General features: G+C 40.8%; 1 protein-coding gene across 1 annotated transcript; it reads left to right on the top strand.

Annotated features, from left to right (window-relative positions):
* Positions 1-13,931: 13,931 nt before the first annotated feature.
* unm_hu7912 (un-named hu7912) lies at positions 13,932-23,705 on the top strand. The gene is made up of 2 exons (XM_067393729.1): positions 13,932-14,052; positions 18,929-23,705. Exons 1-2 carry the CDS (start codon positions 14,044-14,046, stop codon positions 22,181-22,183), a joined length of 3,264 nt encoding a protein of 1,087 aa, XP_067249830.1. The 5' UTR covers positions 13,932-14,043; the 3' UTR covers positions 22,184-23,705.
* The last annotated feature ends 316 nt before the right edge of the window (positions 23,706-24,021 follow it).

Below are 24,021 nucleotides of genomic sequence, written 5' to 3'. Positions count from 1 at the left end.
ACCCAAATTCTCAATAAAAGAGCAGTTTCCTCTATCTCCGGGTCCGAAGAGGGCTCGGAGAGCAGTGGGAGGGCAAGAACCTCACCACTCTCATCCCCCTCTTCTCTCGCCAGCGGACAGCAGCGAGCAGCAGGCAGTCAAAGCCTCGACTGCTCCCTCTGTCCACCCGTGGAAGCAGGTAAGTGTTGCACAGCACACTGTGACGCCGCGTCGGGCCGCCTCGCAGAGAGAGCCCCCTGGGCCGCGTCCCTGCGTTCCACCTCGCTGCCCCGCTGCGGGTGCGCCTGTGGTTCCTCTGGTCCCGCTGGTACGGTCTCTGGGGGCCTGGTTAGCGCTCACCAGTCCGTCCCGCTGGCTCATTCGGACCATCAGGCTTGGCTATGCGATTCAGTTCGCCCGGCGTCCCCCCAGGTTCAGGGGTGTCCACTTCACTGTAGTGAAAGATGTCGATGCCCCTGTCTTGCGTGCGGAGATCGCAGTCCTACTGGCGAAGGATGCGATAGAGCCGGTCCCTCCAGCCGATATGAGGTCAGGGTTCTACAGTCCCTACTTCATTGTACCCAAGAAAAGCGGCGGGTTACGACCGATCCTGGATCTGCGCGTCTTGAATCGGAGCCTTCACAAGCTACCGTTCAAGATGCTCACGCAGAAACGCATTTTCGAATGCGTCCGTCCCCGGGATTGGTTTGCAGCGATCGACCTGAAGGACGCGTACTTTCATGTCTCGATCCTTCCGCGACACAGGCCTTTCCTGCGGTTCGCGTTCGAAGGTCGGGCATATCAGTACAGAGTCCTACCCTTCGGGCTGGCCCTGTCTCCAGTGTGTTCGCATTCTCAACTATCTCGACGACTGGCTCATTTTAGCACAGTCCCGGGATCAGTTGTGCGAACACAGGGATTTGGTGCTCAGACACCTCAGCCAGTTGGGGCTTCAGGTCAACTGGGAAAAGAGCAAACTCGCCCCGGTGCAGAGGATCTCTTTTCTCGGTATGGAGTTGGATTCGGTCGAGCAGATAGCACGCCTCACAGAGGAACGTGCTCGGTCAGTGTTGAACTGCCTGAATACGTTCAACGGCAGGACAGCGGTCCCACTGAAGTTCTTTCAGAGGCTCCTGGGGCATATGGCGGCTGCTGCGGCTGTAACACCGCTCGGTCTGCTTCATATGAGACCGCTTCAACACTGGCTTCACGGCCGAGTCCCGAGATGGGCGTGGCAGCGCGGCACGTTCCGGGTGTCAATCACTCAGGAGTGCCGCCGAACCTTCAGTCCGTGGTCGGACCCCTTGTTTCTTCGGGCAGGAGTGCCCTTAGAACAGGTGTCCCGGCATGCTGTGGTGTTCACAGATGCTTCTGCCACCGGCTGGGGTGCCACGTACAACGGGCATGCAGTGTCAGGGGTTTGGACGGGTCCCCATCTGCATTGGCACATCAACTGCCTCGAGTTGCTGGCAGTACGCCTTGCTCTGAGCCGCCTCAAAGGCCTGCTACGGGGCAAGCATGTACTGGTCCGTACGGACAACACTGCGACTGTTGCGTACATCAACCATCAAGGTGGTCTACGCTCCCGTCGCATGTGGCAACTCGCCCGCCATCTCCTCCTGTGGAGTCGGAAGTTTCTGAGGTCGCTTCGCGCCATTCATGTCCCCGGTGTGCTCAACCGTGTGGCCGACGAGCTATCACGAGCTGCGCTGCCAGGAGAATGGCGACTCCACCCCCAGGTGGTTCAGCTGATCTGGAGAGAGTTCGGAGAGGCTCGGGTAGACCTGTTTGCCTCACCAGAAACCTCCCACTGCCAGTTGTTTTACTCTCTGACCGGGGGAACACTCGGGACAGACGCACTGGCACACAGCTGGCCCCGGGGCCTGCGCAAATATGCGTTTCCCCCAGTGAGCCTACTTGCACAGACTCTGTGCAAAGTCAGGGAGGACGAGGAGCAGGTCTTGCTGATTGCGGCGTACTGGCCCAACCGGACCTGGTTCCCAGAACTCTCACTCCTCGCGACAGCCCCTCCCTGGCCCATTCCTCTGAGGAACGACCTTCTTTCTCAGAGACGGGGCACTCTTTGGCACCTGCGTCCAGACCTCTGGAAACTCCATGTCTGGTCCCTGGACGGGACGCGGAGGTTCTAGGTGACTTACCCCCCGAGGTACTTAACACCATCACTTCGGCTCGCGCACTGTCTACGAGACGTGCTTACGCGTCGAAGTGGAACCTGTTCGTCGAGTGGTGCTCTTCTCGCCGGGAAGACCCCCGAAGATGCTCGATCGGTGTCGTGCTTTCCTTCTTGCAGCAAGGGTTGGAGCGTAGGCTGTCCCCCTCCACCCTCAAAGTCCATTCTGCTGCTATCTCCGCTTACCACGACCACATAGATGGCAAATCTGTTGGTCAGCACGACCTGGTCGTCAGGTTCCTTAGGGGGGTGAGACGGTTAAATCCTCCTCGTCCCCCCTCCATACCCTCTTGGGACCTTACTCTGGTGCTCAGAGCACTTCAGATTGCTCCCTTTGAGCCTTTGCTGTTAGCAGACTTAAAGATTCTGTCTATGAAGACTTTGCTGCTGGTGGCATTGGCCTCCGTCAAGAGGGTAGGGGACCTGCAGTCATTTTCGGTCGATGAATCGTGCCTAGAGTTCGGGCCGGGTGATAGCCATGTGGTACTAAGACCCCGGCCTGGCTATGTGCCCAAGGTTCCTACCACTCCCTTCAGGGACCAGGTAGTGAGCCTGCAAGCGCTGCCCTCGGAGGAGGCAGACCCAGCCCTGGCTTTGCTTTGTCCAGTTCGCGCCTTGCGACTGTACATAGACAGAACTCGAAGCTTCAGGACCTCAGACCAGCTTTTTGTCTGTTACGGAGGCCAGCAGAAGGGAAAGGCTGTCTCCAAGCAGAGGATGGCCCACTGGATAGTGGATGCCATCGCCCTGGCTTACCAAGCTCAGGGCGTGCCCTGCCCGCTCAGGTTGCATGCTCACTCCACGAGAGGTGTGGCATCCTCCTGGGCGCTGGCTCGTGGCGCCTCGCTAACAGACATTTGTAGAGCTGCGGGCTGGGCGACACCTAACACGTTCGCTAGATACTATAGCCTTCGTGTCGAGCCGGTCTCCTCCCGTGTTCTCGCCTCAGGTCAGAGGCACGGAGAGGCCCCGGCTTAGTGTCGGCTTGCTGCGCTACATGCGCGTTCTATTCTCCAGAGAGTCCCTACGGGCAGACCCTGTTGAGTCCTCCAGTTACCCTTCGGCAGCCGACGTGGCGGAGCGTCTGGCGCCAGGCCTATACTCCGTTGTATCCTTGAGAACCGGATTTAGGCTGGGTTCCATATGTGTGACCCTATGGGGATCCCATATGGCTTTTTCCACGGCTGCTCTTAAACGAAGCCCGTGTCTTTCCCTCTGGGAGTCACCCCAGTTCTTCCATATGTAGCACAGCCCTACAGGGTTAGTCCATATGTACTTCTCCACATAACTCCTTCGGGGAAGGATGTGGCTTCCGCAGCGTTCCTTCAAACGAAGGTTACGCTTTCCCAACGTTATCCAATAGTCTCACTGAATGGGTTTTGGAACAACAGTGATCGACCCTCTCTGTGTGTTAGCCCTGTCCCACCGTCCGCAGGCAAGGGGGTTCAGGTGGCTTACAACAGAGCGCTGGAGGAGGGCAGCTCCTGTGGCGCTTTGGTAGGGATTCCTATTCGTCGGCCTGTCCGACGTACGTCGAACGTGACCGACTGAATGGGAACGTCTCGGTTACAAAGGTAACCCTCGTTCCCTGAAGGAGGGAATGGAGACGTACGTCCCGTCGCCACAGTTGTTGTCCTGCTGTGCTGCCGCCTGCTTGGTTCGGCTCCTCAGCGAAAACCTGAAGATGCAACGCACCTGCTGCTCATTATATACCCGCGCTGCGAGGTGAGCAGCTGATGCAGATGATTGCATGCCAATGTGCATTGGCTCGTTTAGTTACACTCGAAGTAGATTGGCCTCTCTGGTGAGATTCCTATTCGTCGGCCTGTCCGACGTACGTCTCCGTTCCCTCCTTCAGGGAACGAGGGTTACCTTTGTAACCGAGACGTTTCATCTCCATGTATCCTTGTGTTCCTTGGTTGTTACCTTAATTTATATTATTAACATAAACCTGCATTTAGATCCGTCTCTCCTGGATTTCTTATTAGTCTGCCTGCACATTACAGGTGAAGTGGGTGGTTTACAATGCAGGGGTTCACAGTGATTTTTGCAGTTCTCTATTACTTTCAGCATCATTACTTAGGTTCATAAATCCAGTTAGTGCCAGCCAGCCTCATTTTGCCTTCCATGATGTGAAGTGTGGGACAGAGTGTGAGTGGAGGAGATAGATGGAGATTCTTCTCTCTCTGACAGGCAGAGGGGTCTGACATATTTCCATGGATTTAAATGAACACAGAACCCTCTGTACTGTCAAGCTATCACCACCTTCCATTCATCTTAAATCCATAACGTCAGTTTACTCGGTCTCCATGGAGAGCTGCCCTCAGCATGCCATTTCTCAGCCTTGGAAAAAATCCTATCTACATTGCAATTTTTGGCTTTTGCGTAGTCGAGGTAACCATGGATACTATGGCCATTTTTCATCAAAAGGTAGGAGATTTCTGTTCGATTGTGCTTTGTCTGGATTTCATACATTAATTTGAATGTTCCTTACACTTAAAGACCATTGTTGAGGAAAAGCTTAATTGAATTTTTCCCTTCACCATCAATTCTGACTCTAGTAAGAGCAAGATGCCAAAAACACATGACCAAGGGAAGGACTCTCACCATCACTGACATTTGGGTAAAAGGATGAAGAAATAGGAAACACAATCCCACCCTCTGTCCATGTGCCAAGTCATCCTGGCAAGATATTTCACCAGACATCACCATGCATCACCATGGACAGAGGTTGCTTTCATTACTGCTGCATATTCTAAGTTTGAGGCTTCAGTAAGTCTTTATGCTTTAGCAAAGGCTCACTGATTAACTAAATTTCCTGACAACAACAAAAAGAAAAAGAGAGCTTCAATGTTAGACTGTCCATTGCAAAGTACTGATTCAAAATGACCACTTATCGATGTTCACAGTACAGTATTTTTAATGTATTCAAATGTTTTAATAAAAAAATAACTAAATATTGTTTTTTATTATTATGTATACTGATATATTGGTGAAAAAGGAGTAATTAAATACAATTTATCTTTGTGTTCATTTGGTAAACTCAACAAATATGATTCTTCTTTGTGTTCAAACAGTGACGAACATGCTTTGATTATTTTTAATTACATTTTTACTTTATTTAACTTGCTGTGCAAAGGTTGCCAAGAAGAGTGTAAAAATACAGTATATGCTAATGAAATGCTGCATCCCCAGTGGGTCCCTTCATTTTAGCGCAGTACCTAACCTTTACTCAAACACATTCTGCTTTCTGTTATCCCACTCTAATGCACTTTCCCTGTTCCTTCTCTTCCATAATGGTGTTGCAGCTGTGGATAGAAAAAAGTATCAAATTTAAATAAAACATGTATATACAGCATGCTGTTCTCATTCAGCACGAATAGTCAATTAGGTTATTATGCACAGTTTTATAACATTATATTGGTGTGTAATATAATCTCATATAAGATGTCATGCAGAAAACCACCAGCTAAAAAAAAGTGGAAACTTGTCAGCTCTAGTCTTTTTTTACTACCTTAAAGCACCTTGCTTTTACACAAGGTAGTCATTAGCAAATGCCCTTGTGATGTCTGCACCAAGCAAGAGCTCCTCTTAAAGTGCCCCTATTATGCTATTTGAGAGGTTCCTAATTCTGTTTAGGAGGTCACCGAATCTGTGTGGATTGATGATGTAAAACTCCGGACAAGTTTTCAAGCACGTTTTTAACGCATCTTGACTGTCGTCAGTCTGACATATAGGACAGCTGAGATCCCACAGCGTGACATGAGGATCATGTTCGTACAGTCTGACAAACAACAATCGTAAAGGACTACTATAAATCACACAGTGTTCACCCGGCTTTAGTTAGCTGAAGTGTTAATGTAATACTACTCATTTGTCCTGCATTACTTCCTGCATAGTCACTTATTAATGACAGACCATTAGGCCTAGCCTACTCTAATCATGGGAATCTGGTTTAAGTGTACTTCATAATCAGATGAACAGATCAACAAGCTTGAACAACATGACTCAGCATGAGGAGGATGAAAAATCAATATATGCCAAACCCCCTCAAGGCATCTCTGGCTGTTCTTCACTAGCAGTACATTATAATTCCAGATCATCTGGATCTTCTAGTTGTGATTTTGCTTGTACAGCTGTAAGGTGATTAAGTGACTGCTTGTGAAATTAGTAAATGGCAGTAATTACTGTTCTTGTCAGAAGGACGGAGTTGCAGTCTGATTATTAAATTACTGTGTATGGAATGTGGATCCTTTGTTATTAAATCATGTTAAGGTCACTCAAACGTGGGAGTAAATATGACTGAACACTACTTAACTTGCATTCATACTTATGTATAGGCTATATAAAATAGCATGGTAATCAAATAGCCCATTTATCAGGTTCAGCGAGATGTAAGAGTGTCCACATTTATAAAAAAAACAAAAAAAAAAACAAAGCATAACAATTTTGTTTTTGAGAACGATTTAGTGTACACATTTTTATCATCAGTTAAAAAATCGAAATGTTCTTTTTGTACCTTTTAAAGTTGGCATGAAACAGAAGTTGCAAAAGTCTTTTCTTTGTGACATGTCCGAGTGAAACAGCTTCTCAAACAAGAAGGAAAAGATGTAGGATGGGACTTGATTTTGTCCATTGGATGGTGGTGTTTTGCTGTTGCTGTGATGTCATGTGAGTGACAGGTTGTCCCGCCCTCGCACCAGTAAATATGTCATCAGAGAAGAGATGTCGCTGCAAGAGGGAGGAGAAGTTATTTTGATTAAAGGTTAAAAGAGGATATGAATTTTAAACAAATAATGATGTATACGAATAAATTATCAATCCAATTTTAAATAGGTTAATCATAGAAGAAGAGTGTTAAAATCATTAAAGGTATGAATTACATTTTTAATATATTTTTGATTAAAATAAATGGACAAGCTATCAAATTGGTATGCCTCATTTGCCATGTTTGAATGAATCATGCTACCATAAGATATCTTGATAACACTTGATTATGCATCAATCAGGTAGGAGCTGTTCAAACAGCCGTAGACTTTGTTTTGAACACTCTAATGGTGTAAACCTGATTGATCCTCTGTAGTACAGGCCTCTTATCAACAAGAGCAGGATTTGCAGCCAGGACATTGATCTTCCTCTTCCTCCTAAGAGTCTCTGGAGCAGCTGAGACACCTGCTAGCATGCAGCTGATGGACGGCCTCTAATGCCTGCGTACTCCTTGGAAGGAGTTGCATCATTCATGCCTTGAAAGATCAAAGCCTGTAGCTGAGCTTCTCTTCATGGCTCTGTGGCAGGGCCCTGGGTCCTCACACCTTTGCATTGTGGGAACGGCTCCTGTCATGCTGCATCATTTCAAACCCATATGGGAGCAGACAGATGGTGGGCAGGCTAAACCAATGGGAAGCTGGGTTGCCATGCCAATAACAGTGATGAGTTCTCACTAACAGAGAAGGACAGAGGCACAGTAGCCTACAGTATGAACATTGTATTTTATTACTGCATGTAAAATGTGAAGAATTTGTGTTATGAGTGCAACTGCCACCGCCCACTTACTCAGCGGCTATGCTTCAGTAAATATTTTCCTTCATTTTCCTTCTTCATAGGGGTTTTTAAAAAATATTCAGTAAGAGCTCTGAGCCTTAAAGGGATAGTTCACCCAAAAATGAAAATTTGATGTTTATCTGCTTACCCCCAGTGCATCCAAGATGTAGGTGACATTTTTTCTTCAGTCGATCTCAAATGATGATTTTTAACTGCAACCGCTGCCCTCTGTCAGTCAAATAATGGCGGTTGATGGGAACTTCATCTATACGAGTGAATAAACCTTGCTTAGACAAAGCCAAATGAAACCTTGCGGCTCGTGACGACACATTAATGTCCTAAGACACGAAACGATCGGTTTGTGAGAGAAACCGAACAGTATTTATATAATTTTTTACCTCTAATACACCACTATGTCCAACTCCGTTCAGGACTCCTTTAGTGATGTCTGATCGCGCTCTGACAATGGCAGTGATGTCTCGCGCATATACTTCACACTCCACATATATTTTAGCTAGCTAATCCATTGCAATTTAGCCATAACTTACAGTGTAACTGTAACCAGTTACTAAAACAGCCATCTATTTTGTTACTTCAGTTTTCAATAGCGTCTGTAATTACCAATGACAAAAGTATTCACATCGGTGACTTTTGAACGAATTGGCTGAATGAACAATTTAAGTAGCTCACTCATTAAAATGTCAAATCGCTGCCACCTACTGGCGGTTTCAATATATAACATAATTTATTTCTTTTTAGAATCACTCCGTTGTGTTAGAATTTGATCAATGGTTATACATAAATTCCATAAAGTTATGATAGATAGATAGATAGATAGATAGATAGATAGATAGATAGATAGATAGATAGATAGATAGATAGATAGATAGATAGATAGATAGATAGATAGATAGATGGATGGATGGATGGATGGATGGATGGATGGATGGATAGATAGATAGAGAAGAAATAAATTATCCAATAACGCTACACATAAAATATTTTTTTTTTAAATGAAAAAAATAATAACAGGCAGCATACCAACGCTCAACCCCCCCAATGTTGAAACCAAATCTACGCCCTTGGTCAGACATCACTGCCATTGTCAGAGCGCGATCAGACATCACTAACCGATGCTGAACGGAGTTGGACATAGTGGTGTATTAGAGGTAAAAAATTATATAAATACTGTTCGGTTTCTCTCACAAACCGATCGTTTCGTGTCTTGGACATTAATGTGTCGTCACGAGCCGCAAGGTTTCATTTCTATTTGTCTAAGCAAGGTTTATTAACTCTTATAGATGAAGTTCCCATCAACCGCCATTATTTGACTGACAGAGGGCAGCGGTTGCAGTTAAAAATCATCATTTGTGATCGACTGAAGAAAAAATGTCACCTACATCTTGGATGCACTGGGGGTAAACAGATAAACATCAAATTTTCATTTTTGGCCGAACTATCCCTTTAAACCAAATCAACCCCAAGATGAACACAATATTACAAACTTTCATTTGAGGCAAAAAAGTATTTGAAAAAGGAAAAAGAAATACGCCATAAAGCAGCATGAATGATGTAGCCTAATTCAAATAATGGTACGAAGCTACTGACATAGGTCTATAATCATTTATTATAAGCATAAAACAGCATACTTTCAGTTTATTGTAAAATATTCATCAACGTATTTCGTTCCTGAATGTGTCAGTGAACATGATTTCATGTGAATACAAATGTGAATGTCAAATTCAGACTTTCAAATTGGTTGATGAATCCATGTGAATGATTCAATAGTTCACTCATACACTGTAAAATGCCCAGCGTTACATCAACTCTGCTCAGAGTACATATGGTCCCTCTCTAAATAGTGTTAAAGAAACACTGAACCAGAGTTAAAGTTAATGAGATAATTAAGCAATTATTTTTGACTGTGACTGAAGTCAGTTGTAGTTCTTGCGTTTCTCTTTTCTTCAGTGATTCTGCTTGTTAACAGCAGGTGTTCATCACTAATGTGCAATCATTACTTAATTAATTGCTTAGTTTTCTCATTAACTTTAATTCTGCTTCAGTGATATTTTAACACTATTTAGAGAGGGACCATATGTACTCTGAGCAGAGTTGATGTAACTCTGGAGATTTTGCTGTGTAAAGATGTGCTGAATTCTGAACCGCATACTACTTTTACTATTTCTGCCACAGAAAATGTGGTAAAAGTAGTATGAGTAGTATACTAGTATGCAGATCTGAATTCAGCAATGGTCACTTGTTTCGTTCCTGAATGAATCAATTTGTTTGAACATATGAGTTAAGTGAATCACTCTGACTCACTAAAAAAAAAAAAAACCCAAAAAAAACAGTTGCCACCACCTACTGGCATAACAATGTTACATACAAAGAGTATGTCATTGTCGCCAATTTCTCAACACAAATGCAATGACTGAATGCTCAAACATGGACAAGGAGTGATAAAAAAAAAAAAACAGTGAAAAGTTGACCACTCGACCAATCAAATTCGAGGATCGGGACTAACTATTGTAAACAAATATATAAATAGTTTGAGGAAATTCATCCAGTTATATCAAACGTGGGGATTTATGAAAGTTCGTTTCTCCATCTTTTTCTTTTGCATAGAAATGGTGACTTCTAATGCAGAATTATGGGTAGTGTAGTTCTTCAACAGGAATTCACCTATTAGTCTTCTACAGAACTATCTATCAGCGCTTAACAATCGATATGTTATCACTAAAAATCTCTTTTACTATGGATCATCTTTAGGGATTTTATCTCAAATAAAAATAGTCTGCTGTTGTTCAATAGTATGTGCACAGTAAACCATTTGAACTAAGCTGGTAACACTGTGGTCTCTGGATTTTGCTTGCGTTGTGCTTAAGAACACCACTTACCTATAAGCCTGTAAAACAGGCATATTGCTTAAATCGATTATATCCTGATAAACTTGTCATAGTCACCTTCGGACTACTAAAAGCCCTTATATCCTCTGTGCCCTTTCCGACTATCTTTCAGGCTATAAGATATGATGATCATGGCATCCCTTAGCTCAGCAGTCTTGTCTCTGCTAATTCATTTCCCCTGTGCTTCTCTAAAGATACCTCTACCACAGACACTGCTGTGTGATCTTACTGGTGACACTGTAATGAGTTTGCTATCAGCAGGGCAGAACCATAAATTCAGGCCAGACAGAGAGATAAGGCAGAGAGAGAGAGGGGATCAGGTGTAGTTATGGCCTTGATTATTCTCAGAACAGCTGAGGGGTCATCAGCTAAGAGTGTTATCATTCAGATGACTGAAGCAGCGATATTATGAGTTATATATCTCACTCAGTAATGGCCCTGCAGACTGGAGAAGAAATGAACAAGCAAAACTGAAAAACACAAGGACAAGCTTTTCTATAAGCTGCAGGACACAGAAAACAGACATTGTGATATTAGGTCATATCTGTGCAAAATCGACCTAAGTGCCTCAACAAAACCCTTTCAAAGATTTGATGCCGTTAATCTTGCAAATCCTGGAAAATCCAGTGATTAGCTTATTATATCTACTTGGTACCTTGTTAACATGGCCTTGTTTCCTGGCAGGACTGATAAGCAGAACCTGTGAGATCTTATTCCCAGTTGATGTGTCATTATTTACAGGTTGCAAATATAGTTTATAATTGCCCTATCCTTCAAAGAAGCCTCTTTGCAGAAGTCTGAATTACACTGTGGAAAGATACAAGCCAATTTGCGATGTGTAACCGCACACAAACACAAAACACTCAGACACACTCATGACACTAAAATAATGCATATGAACACTAACTTAGTAACATAACATAAAACTCAACAAAAAAGAAAATATTTCTAAAATAAATTCTAAACAAAAGAATTTTGGAAATGTCCTTTTATTATAAGGCATTTCTAAAAAAATAGAATTAAATGTATTGCCTTGAAGAAAAACACATTCCATCAAAATAATTTATCATTTTTACTTCTGAAAAACATGTTCTACTATATTTTACAGTTATGCAATATCTTGAATATTTTTTATACTGTGTATGGAAAGATAGATTAAAGGGTTAGTTCACCCAAAAATGAAAATTCTGTCATTAATTACTCACCCTCATGTCATTCCAAACCACAAATTAAGATATTTTTGATGAAATCCGAGAGGTATATAGACATAGACAGCAATATAATCACCACTTTCAAGCTTCAGAAAGGTATTAAAGACATTGTTAAAACATTCAACATGATTATCCTTACGTATTTGACACAGTAAGCACAGGGAAGGCTTCGATGCATGAGTGTGATGCTGACGCAGGAGCATCCCAATAATGAGTCACCATTTTGATGTAGAACCTGGAAGCGCTGGACATAAACAACATGAGAATGACACAGAAGAGAAGAGATGGTTGAATTAAGTCGTTATTTTTGTTTAGTTTTTGTGCTCAAAAAGTATTCTCATCGCTTCATAAAATGAACGTTGAACCACTGCAGTCACGTCGACTGTTTTATCAATGTCCTTAGTGCCTTTCTGGACCTTCAAAGTGTTGATTATATTATGAGTCATATACCTCTCAGATTTCATGAAAAATATCTTAATTTGTGTTCCGAAGATGAACGAATGTCTTACAGGTGTGGAACGACATGAAGGTGAGTAATTAATGACAGTAATTTCATTTTTGGTTGAACTAACCCTTTAAAATAACCAGAGCTGTCTTTTAGTATGACAAAAGCAAAGAAATAGAAGAAAGCTGCCTTGAGACAGAACAGAAGCTGAGTCACACCTCAGCACACAAGCCCTATAGAGAGCAAGAAGAAAATAGATAATAAGAAACAAAACAATCAAATGTCATCTGCCAGCAGTGTTTTGCACTGTAATGGCTATGACAGACTGGGAAAATAGTGTTTATCAAAAACATTGTTGTTCTTTTTCACTGCATTAAGAAGGAATGCAATGGCTCCAGTAGGATAGTTCACGAAATTACACGTCTGCCAGTTACTTTAAAGTTGTAGGATGCACAAAAGCAAGATATAAAGCAATAAAAGTTTCACTCAGAGGGAAACAAGCTGGTGTCTGTATTCAGTGTGCTATACAGTACAGACACTTTTTTGTCATGTTTGATTAAATAGCCCACAGAATCAGCCACTGATCACACTAATGCGGAAATCAATGTCTCATGCATGTCTCACTTGATCCCTTAAGGTGTACTTTGCTGTTGTGCACTTCCATTTTCAGCTAATTGAATAAACAGGCAGGTGCAACAGTACAATAAAGTTCTATTATTAGAAAGGCAGGAAATGCTAATGTTATGGTTGCCCACTAAAATCATTTTCAGATGGGTCATTTTCAAAAAACAAAAAATGCAGATTTAAATGTTACATTTTTCAGTTCAGTTTTCATACATAAAAACATTATTGGTACATATCACAAATTCTTATTAAACATGAACGTCAATAGCATTTCAAAACACACCACTGATCTGATTAAAACCAAGATGTTATATAATTAAATCTATTTTTAAATATTTAATATTAAACAATATAACACCAATGACACATTTGACTGAGTAAAAAAAAAATAAAATAAAATAAATTCATACATTTTTCAGTGTAGTGAGAAATCAGGTTTGAACTTTGAACCTTGCCACAACTTTTTTTTTTTTCCAAAATAGGTTTGCTATTTTTTTCTAAACTAACAACCATTCTATCAAACATTCTTTATATGAATTATTATTATTATTATTTGCACATCTTGCACATATGCTTAACATGGAGGAATAGATAGATAGATAGATAGATAGATAGATAGATAGATAGATAGATAGATAGATAGATAGATAGATAGATAGATAGATAGATAGATAGATAGATAGATAGATAGATAGATACTTGGAATTCATAAATACAAATATTAAAAATAATCTTTGTTCTTGAATCAGCAATAAACCTATCAGCAAGATATGACACCTTCATAATTAAAATCATGTCTCAAAGCTGTGCCATCGCATATGTCTATCCAGCATGAGATTCGTGTGCATTACACACACACACGCACGCGCGCAGGCAGCAGGGTTCAAGCGCGCATCCAACGTCGCACGCATGCGCAGTCACTGCGCATCTCAAACAAGAAACGCAACGCATGAGGGATGCGGTCACACCCCCTCGTCTTGTCTCAGTACGCCCCCGAGACCCGTGGGCGAACAACAATACTTAAGGAGTTTGATGCAGCCCACCCTACAGCATCTAATATGATATGGAGACTACATAATCTCTAAATGATCCGTGACTGATACATAAATCCACAGATTATCTGCACCTTCAGGAGCTTAACTATGGATGAAGAAGGTAAGATAAATGCGTACACTACTAAAAGCTTGAAATACACTGGAAAAACAAAACTTATGACTTCATGAATTATCTTAGTGAGACAGATAAGGTTGCAGTGGTTTTGCGTAGCCTATCACTGATGTGTTTTGCGCCGAAAGACATTAGGTCATTTTACGAGAGATGCTCGATAGTGCGGGACTCATGCCGCAGCAATAAACGAGAACAAAGTGTGCTTTTGTGTTACATTTTGGTGCGATGGGCAAAGGTTTCATTTTCGCACTGCACTTTCGCAGGACTGTAAAACCACGACATGTTAATTAGCTTCGTCAGATTCATTAACAAGCCGTATCAGAGACTGAGGAGGGAGGATGTTGATACACGCTACGCTTTATGACGACCTTGTAAATCAGGTTGGTTTGCAAGTCAGTAGAGTGTACATAGTGGACTTTGTGGTTTTGCTAGGTATCCAGGCGACAGAACATGTGGTACAGTATGTGCTTGTCCAGAGAAGGTTTAGGGAGGAGTAAGTTTAGTACAATGTATGGATAAATGTGACAGCCTACATTTAACAGTAGGACATTTGACATAAATAGGCTACTTTTGGGAAGTTTACAAGTGCCGAGGTTTCACATGTTAAGTATTTCTAATGTTATAATTGTTAGGCAACCTACCATTTTTATCATCTCATATTAATTGAGAAGCCATATGTATTTTTATGTGTGCTTTAATACAATTTTAAATGAGCTTGTGAAAGTAGAAGAGTGATTACAAAGGTAAAAAAACATAAAATAAATGGCACTTTAACTTTCGCCTTTTACCTAATATTTTGAAAAAAAAAGGACCGTGAGCATGCGCACAGATGTTCCAATGGATAATCAACAATACAAGACCTTACTATTAAAATTATACTCTGCTTGGAATCGAAGAGAGGGTTAGAAAGAGGGAGAGAGAGAGAGAGAGAGAGAGAGAGAGAGAGAGAGAGAGAGAGAAATGCTTATCTTGTTTTTTGCTATATTTATTTTAACAGACCATAAATACTGAAACCCATTAAAAAGACAGTTTGTGCAATGCAGCAGTCGTAATAGGGTATGTTGCACCTGTTGTTCTGAATTGCTTGGAAAAAAAGATGAAGATTTTTTTTTTTTTTTTTTTTTACAATATTATTGTACCACTTTGACCACTTTTATGCAAAAAGTGTTTTTGAGTTTTATTGTTATTGAGTGCTATTGTCTAAATCAATTAGTACATGAACAAAGTAAAACAGTCTCTTATGATATTAAATGGTGGAGATATTAAATTTGTTCTGCTGAACACAAAGGAAGACATTTGGAAGAATGATTGTAACCAAGCAGATCTCTACCATAGTAGGGGGAAAAATATATGGTAGTCAATGGGGGGGTGAGATCTGAGTAAATTATGACACAATTTTCATTTTTGGGTGAACTATCCCTTTAATATTGCCTTTTTTATCTTTTATCTATAATTCATTTCTTCTCGTAAACTACTTAATTAGCTAGTGGCAAAAATGCAATTCAGCTTTGATTGTAATGGCAGTGATCAAGTTTTGTTGTGCAATTGAAGAGGAAACGAAATGTGCAGTTTAAGAAGAACATGAATGTGCTGAATAAAGACATTATGTTTTCAATTGAAAAGAAAGCTGGGAAAACAAAGAAACTGAAGTTTCCACTTGTTTCTATAATAACCCTATAAACTAAAGACTTTTGTGAGACTTATAGACTAAAGACATTTGAGATTCATAGGTAGGTATAATCGTTTGGACTTTCAGTTCCACTAAAAATCCTTTGAGCTTTCTTGTTGGATAAGAAAAGAAATTTCACCTCCAAATCTACAGAATCTCTACAGAATTGTCCAGCTGGGCTGCTTTCACTGAGAGACTCAGATGCATCTTTCCCTTTATCCATTGTGTCCAAATATAGACTCTTTGCCTCATATCCGGCCAAAAAAAAAAAAAAAAAAAAAACCACTCTGCAAGCTCGTTTGAGGAATGGGTTGTGTATTTAAGGAGATAGGCATCATGTGAGATTAACTGCCGCTGCTAACACTTTCTGCTGTCATGGTTTCTTGGAGTCAAGACTGTAGCTTAAAGGAATTTTTCATTACTCACAATGTCTGTAACTGACTCGTTCAGTGAACCCATGATGACGAACGATTCACTCCAGAACTGATTCTTTTGTGACTTAGCTGACGATTGTCATATTTTATGACCAGTTTATTCAGAAATCCCGGTGAACTCGCATGCCTTCTCCTGCAAGTGTATGTGCATACTTTGTACTTCCTAAAAGTGGTTGTTTTCAAGAATGAATGATGGTTAAGAAGTGAAAGGAAGCTAGTTTTGGCAGACTGTGATGGAAGTGTCAGACAGGTGGTGATTTACTCTGTGAGGGCAGTCAGGTCTCAGTCACAAGTACTGGCACTGCTGCTAGCTGTGAAAATGCATGCTGATCAGCCACCTTGCATAAAGGAAGAAGGGATTTATTAACATCTACTTTGCCCAAGATGGACGTTTTGCTTTTTAATGTTTTAATCCCAAAAAAAATAAATGACAATGCCCTCAAAAATTCTCTGTCAAGCTCTATTTTTTTGTCCTCATTATATTTCTATTTGTAGAACTTTTCTTTTAAATAATTGCATCCTTCTAAATTATTGCTAAATGCTGTTTAGATGGGCAAAAAGCATTAGCTGACCAAAGGAAAATTTATTTTTATTCTCAGTGTTTCAGTGTAATCCAATACTGTACGCAGAGGTGGATCAACTTGGGGTGATACAGTAATATTTTATTTAATTATGTGATATGTGAACCTAATTTGCATGCTTTTCTCAGCTTTTATGTTACTTCTCCATCTTTTTGTGACCTACAGTGTTAAGAGCGAAGGAGACGGACAATGCGAGATGATATTAGCCCACCAAGAGGACATTTATACCCTTAGTCAGCTAGAATCAGAACCAGTGAAAATGGCAGCCCAAAGTAACCTGATTCGTAAGCATTTACCATGAGTGACACTGTTTTATAAATAGCGTATAAAATGTGCAACTCAGCTCTCTTTAACAACTTGGAGAGGCCCAGACGGCATTCAACATTTTTAGACACAAAATAGTTATGGGTTATCCGCAAATCACATGAGACTGTTCACCTCTGGCTGCAGAGACACTAGAGCAAATGCTTCTAAAAGTAGATGAAGTGCTCAGTGCACTTTAAAGTGCAATTTTTGTTTTTTGCCTGAAAATTGTTCCCAGCAGACATGTAATACAATAGTCATGGAAGTCATCCAGTCCCAGCTGCATCAATCACAGAACCGCATCAGATCTGATCTTAGCCCAGGTGGAGTTTTATTACTCTTTATGTCCAAGTGATAATGTCAACCTGAGGTTTTTTTAATGAGGAGTTGCCACACACAATGTGTCTGTTAGTCCACCCCTTAGGATGCACAAAAATACTCATGTCAGTTTATGTTATTTATTTTTGGAGACCATCTAGATATCATTTGATATTAAATAAAAAACATTTTCATGATACCGTGCTTTGACTTTGGCCTGCAATGTATGAAGAATTAGTTTTAGTACTGTTAGTGCAAAAAACACTTTCACAATGTAATATGATGAAAAGCTGAAATTCTAGTACTGTTTTAGATCCAGTGAAAGAGTGAAGGTGTGAGTGTGTGTGTGTGTGTGTGTGTGTGTGTGTGTAGACTGCTCATCGGTCCTTTCTCAGCAGGATGAACAGATGGTTTTCAGGCTTGGCTGAAAGGAGGTAGCCAGTAAGTGGGGCTCCGTAGCTCCTACTGTCATTTAAAAAATCCCTGAAAAGCCAAACATTGTAAATAACCTCAAAATTAGCTCCTAATCCTTTTGTAAATGCCACACAGCCATTCTGCTGTATCCCAGGATAAATAAGCAACCAAATAAAATAACATTTATAGTAGATAAATAAAATCTTATTCTTATTTAAGTTCAACATTCATTAAAAAAACAAAACAAAACATAATTGTCACACACACAGAGGCAGGGTGTAGAGACAAGCACAATCAAAATGACCCTTTGTTTTGAAATGCAAATATTTAATAGGACAAAGGAAGATAGTCTCAAGAAAGCAAAGTCATGAGGAACAGTGAAAATCAGAGCAAGCATAAATATAGACCATGTGCACAGATGTGTGCATCACTTGCATGGTTCTTGTGTGTTTCTAGGTGCAGCTGAAACTGAATTCTGGGATCAGAACTGATCTTCTGCATTTTAAATGAGCAATGTGCAACATATCTACCATCTATGTAAAACTACCATCTGACATTTACCAGTTTATATGCTCTCCTTTTTTAACCTTATTTCCACTCTATTCATTTTTATTTCCCCAAAGACCAGAGTGGCACTATTATTAATGGGCAGGAGTAGGGCTGTTGCAGTAGGATGTGGTAAAACTGTATATGTTATTTTGTTGTTGTAAAAAAGGCATCTGAATAAGAAATCATTTGAATAGTTTTAAATTCTTGAATAATTGTTATTCTTTAATTCATATTACATTTCATATTCATTCTTTTTTCTTTTTTTCATTTAATTTGGCAGATATGTGAATGATGCCTATAACTTACTGTGCAGGCATTTGTACATAATAGTACATAATAGTGGTCCAATGTATGTGTTGTGAAGCAAGATCATTTTTAAATTAATGCCTTGTGAGGTATCTTGCAAATACAAAGATAAGTCATGAAATTCTCTCTTTCATCTTCTTTTTAATGTATTATGTTCTTTTCTAAGCATAAGTAGGTCATTTTCAGAGACCTGACTTCAAATGGGATCCGTTATCCATACTATTTATATATTTAAATGGTTGAATTAAAGAAAATGTGTATCTAATAAGACTGTTTTTGATTCTCTTTAGGAGACATCAACTGAGGGGAGAAATAACGGGGGTCCATTTAAGATGACACGTACGGATCCCCCTGACATATTAACATCAACTTTGTATCAAGACATAAATATTGGCCCTAACTCTGGGCTCTCAAAGTATTCTGGATCTTCTAAGCAATGTGATTCCCAAATGGTTGGCCCACTGGATCAAAACTTCGAAACTATTAACAAGAGACATTGCCGCAGCTTTGACTTCATTGAGTCACTGGATGACCCAAAGGACTTTTCCTCGTCCATGGAGTATCCTTACAGATCTGATCAGCAAACAGTAAGTAAGGATGCAGTCTGGAATGGCATTGGACAGCAGGGACACTTACGTTTTTCCTCACCAGATCTGTTCAACTCGAGACTCTCCCATCAACAAATCAGCACAGACAAAAGCAATGAGGCAGCAAAGACTAGTGTTCATGGTAAGCCTCGCTCAAAAAGTGCTCCGAGAGTTCGAGCCACCCTGACCCCTGTACCCATCACAGTCTCGCCACCTGCAACCATGAGGCGTCGGTCTCCAGTGGACCCCCAGAAGAGATCTGAAGGTTTGCCAAATCGAGAAGCCTCTCATTTAAACAGGGCTTTAGTTAATGAAGTGCATCCAATCAAGTTACAACCCCATGCACCCCTCTATGTTTCTGATTGCTTTGAGGAGAGCAGACAGGAGAAACAAACTAACACTCCCCACGTAAGGTGTCGTGTTGATATTAAGCCAGATGCCTCAGTTCTCCAGCACACTGCACGGAAGATGCCTACTCACAGAAGTAATGTTCCCTGGCAGCTTTCCTCAACATCAGGGATCAGGAACGTCTCTTTTCCAAGTCAGACATCCACCTCTAGAACACCTACTCCCAGTGAGTGTTACAACATGGAATATAGGCAAGCATATCAATATCCCAACAGCTTGTCTGGTAGTTACATTCAGTCTGGAGAGATCCCTTTCGGAAGGACTTCTCCTAGAGACCCAAGGGAGTACAGGACCTTGTCTAATCCTAACATCCCAACCAAGTTCTTCTACACGGACGATCCCTGCAGGTATCCAGTTCAACCACCAAGTAGGTCATATTATCAGGATGACCAATACAGTATTAACAGCAGCAACAGCCAAAATCCCTCTGTCAGTAGTCAGTATGTACTTGACCCAAGGACTCGCTGGGTTCATACTTTGCCTGTGCGTTCGTACTATGCAGATTCCCATCGTGAACCCTTGGATCCATTTTATGGTAGACCATATTCAGTGAGTGAGCCAGGGCCATACTTCATATCTACTCCTCAGAGTGATACATACTTTCAGGAGGATCCAAGAGCATATGCATTTCCCTCTGATCCCTCAAAGATGTTCTATACACGGCCTTGCCATTACCCAGCAGAATTAAACATTCCTATGAGAGCATATCATACAGAGGGACGACGGCGGCCACGTATGTCCCAGGTCTTTTCAGATGACTGGCACCGGTCAAGCATTGCTACATATTCCAGTCAGTACGCATCCTCACAGGCTACTCCTCAGCGAGTGCCATCGATAAGCCCGTGGTATCCCAATGACTTTACAGAGCCAAGTCGTTTAGGAGCAGATGTCCGAAATTACTCAAAATCCTGGGACAACATTCTAATCCCTCATATGGACAGAGAACATGGTGTTTCAAGAGGCAGGAGTTACGAGAACCTCCTCCATCAAGGAAGACCAGGAGTTCCTTCTAATAATAACAGCCAACAACCGGTTATTGTAAACCTTTCTAGTTCGCCGAGACGTTATGCTGCCTTGTCTCTCTCTGAAAACTGTCTAGAAAAGTGTGCTGGTGACAGACAAAACAGTGCAAGGGGGCAATGGTTTGTAACTCCAGAGATTACAATTACTGACAATGACATCCGTGCAGCAAAAAACAACAATAGAGATGGGGGAACTAGCAGCTGGAATACCCAAAATACAGGCCGATGTCAAACGGCAAACATGCATAATTTACAGAGACCAGCAAACCCACCAGAATCCACAGAGAGGAAGAACAATAATTACTCCTTGCAGCAAAGCCTCGAACAGCTTGATGAGCTGCTAGCCGACCTTGTCATTGATTACAAACCTCAAAATAGCAGGAGACCAAGCAAGGATCTGATAGACCAACTCAAACAATTGATTCAAGATGACGGGACCAAAGAAGGGAAGAGGGATATAGATCAGGAGGATTCAGGACTTTTGAACACACAATCAGACTCTTCAAAGACCAGCCCAGACACATTTAAAGACCATGACAGTGGTTGTGAGGGTTTTCAGCGGAGTGTTGAGGACATTGCTTTGAACCAAACTGCAGTCGAAGATGACACTATGGTGTGCTCCAACAGGAAATGCTTACGCAAAGACACTACATTCAATGCTTGCTTGTACTTCAAGTCCTGCCACAGTTGTTATACCTACTACTGTTCAAGAAACTGTAGGCGAGAAGACTGGGACACGCATAAAGAGAACTGTCTTTATGGCCGTATTAGTAGTGTTTGTAGGCACATACTAAAACACTGTAGAGAGAACTCTGACATTCATAAAGCTTTTTCACGCATTGCTAGGGTAGGGTACCTGTCCCGCGGGAGAGGAGTTCTGTTCCTGGGTTTTCCAAACCCCGGGTGTGCAGATAACTTTATTCAAGTTGGTCTTGACAGCCTTACAATCTCTCCAACATATCTGTCCCTTCGAGAGTTAGACAGTTTCAAAGACAACCTTGGGCAATACTGCAAAGAGTTGCAGAATGCAGGCAAGGAATATGACCCAACTGAATGTTTCCTCCTGAATGTATCCATTGCTGTTGGAGACCTAGTGCCTAAACTTCCTTCACCCAAATTACAAACACCAACAGTTCGCAAGTATGCCAAGGTCTCATTGGCCTCCTCAAGCCCAGATAAGAAAATCTTTAAGAAAGAATGTGAAATGGAGACTCTGATTCTCACCCCTCCTCCTGGGACATCTGACATCGACAAGGATGGCCAAGAAGGCAGAAAAGCAAGAGAGATTTGTTTCATTAACATCCAAAGGGAGCTTCGTACCAGAGGTGTATTCCTTCGCCACGAGTTCCCACAAATATACAACCAGCTTTGTGAGTTTGTGGAGAGCAACAAAAGGTTCACCCCCACCACAATTTATCCCATTGATAAGAGAACCGGAAAGCAGTTCATGTGTATGATCATGGCAGCATCTGAACCAAGGATGCTTGATTGGGTTGGTGCACCACACCTTCTAGATGACATTATATAATCCTATGCATCCGGTATTATGAAACTTTTGCTGTATAAAATAAGACTTAAATGACTAATGTTTTTAGATATGTATTTTAATAGTGAGACTATATTTGCTGTTTTTGTGTATGGCACTAAAAACTAGAATTAATACAAGTTGCTTATGGGATAAAAAGCTATGTACAGTATTTATTAGAAGATATATGAGCATATGTTTTGTCTTAAAATATGTTTCCTTTTAGCAACTACTATATATTTCATTGGCCCAAACAGAATCAGAAGGTTTTTTTATTAATTAAGTTTACTTTTTTTTTTTTTTCATTTTCTGCACGTATATTTGGGGCAAAATCTTTCTGCAGAATGGATTTGAATCTGTTAAATAGAGCTAAGAGATTGTATACTCTTATAAGCAAAGCTCAAATTAGCCTAAATATTTAATAAACACAATGGTTGGGCGGATGTGCAGAACTAGTAGTTCCAATTCTGTGGAAATTGTTGAAATTCTGTGGATTATTTGTGGGCCTGCTTATGACTGTATTTCTTGTGCTAGTATGTTACAGTGAGGATATAACAACTAGTATTTCATTGGAGAACCTCTGGAGAAAGTCTCTTTTTCTCTTGCAATACAATAGTGTCTAAAAACCATTGTCTTAAGCCCCTTGAGAGGATAAAAATGCACTTGCATGGAGACTGCATGCTGGCAAGGAAAATGCAAATTCACTTTACATTTTGTGATGATTTATAACTTAAAATAAAATACACTCACAGATGATCAGTATGGCAGACAAGAACATATGTCAGGTACATTTTTACAAACAAAGTCAAATAAACTGCTTGGAAGATTTCACTGTACTGTACATGGCAACTGCTTTCTGTATTGTATTTATGGAGTACTATATCTATTCACATGGTTAAATCAGCTTAAATTGTTAACAACCTCTAACTTTACATGACAGGAAAACATTTATCTTTGAGTTATCCTCATTTCCATTTTATAAAAATAAGATTACTTATTTATTTATTGCTAATTTCTTCATCTGACATGAAAGATTATTAATTATACTCTGTTTTACATTTTTCATGGTATTGTGAAGTTCTGAAATGATGTTTCTATTGAAACATCCATTGAAATATTGCTGTGTGAAAAATTTAAACATGTATATAAAATATGCTATTCGTATTTTAATCATTTATAATGACTGACAAAACTTAGATGCCTATATTTGAAATTTAATATTTCAATAGAAAATTTAAAATTTGAAAAAGATTTAAGCAACGGTGTATAACACCATTGTATGCAAGATTGTTAGATTTAGCACTTTAATAAACTGCTGAGGGTACAAAATATTTATAAACAGACCATTTAGATAATGTAATCAACAGCATGCACACAACAAACTTTACAGTAATTAAAAAATAGTGTTACGGTGTTTATTTCTGTTGCCATTTTATGCCATGCATTATTTATTTATTTACACTGCTCATTACCTGTTGTGTTCTGTTGATGAGTGCTGCTTTATTTCTGTATTATGGTCAATAAATGAAACACCCAAAAGTACTTAATGTCTCATGCATTTGACTCATAATAATAAATAATAAATGAATAGTTCAGCCATGAAACTCTATTAGCGTTCTGATTGGTTCCTTCAATGTAATGTTCCCAGCCAATCAATTTCACGCATCCATTACCATTTCCCTATATAACCACAGGGCATCCAAACGAATGCACATCTCTGCACACTATGCAAATCATCATTTTAGCCCTATGCCTCCCCAACACCACCTGTAACACTAGATCTGTAACGGGTCTCCCTCTCTCTAATAGCAGCAACATGTTTAATTTTATGTTCCGAGCAT

This window comes from Chanodichthys erythropterus, chromosome 9, assembly GCF_024489055.1.
Source record: "Chanodichthys erythropterus isolate Z2021 chromosome 9, ASM2448905v1, whole genome shotgun sequence".
Taxonomy (NCBI): domain Eukaryota; kingdom Metazoa; phylum Chordata; class Actinopteri; order Cypriniformes; family Xenocyprididae; genus Chanodichthys; species Chanodichthys erythropterus.
The sequence above is the reverse complement of the archived record's forward strand: the minus strand, read 5'-3'. Positions and strand labels throughout refer to the sequence as shown.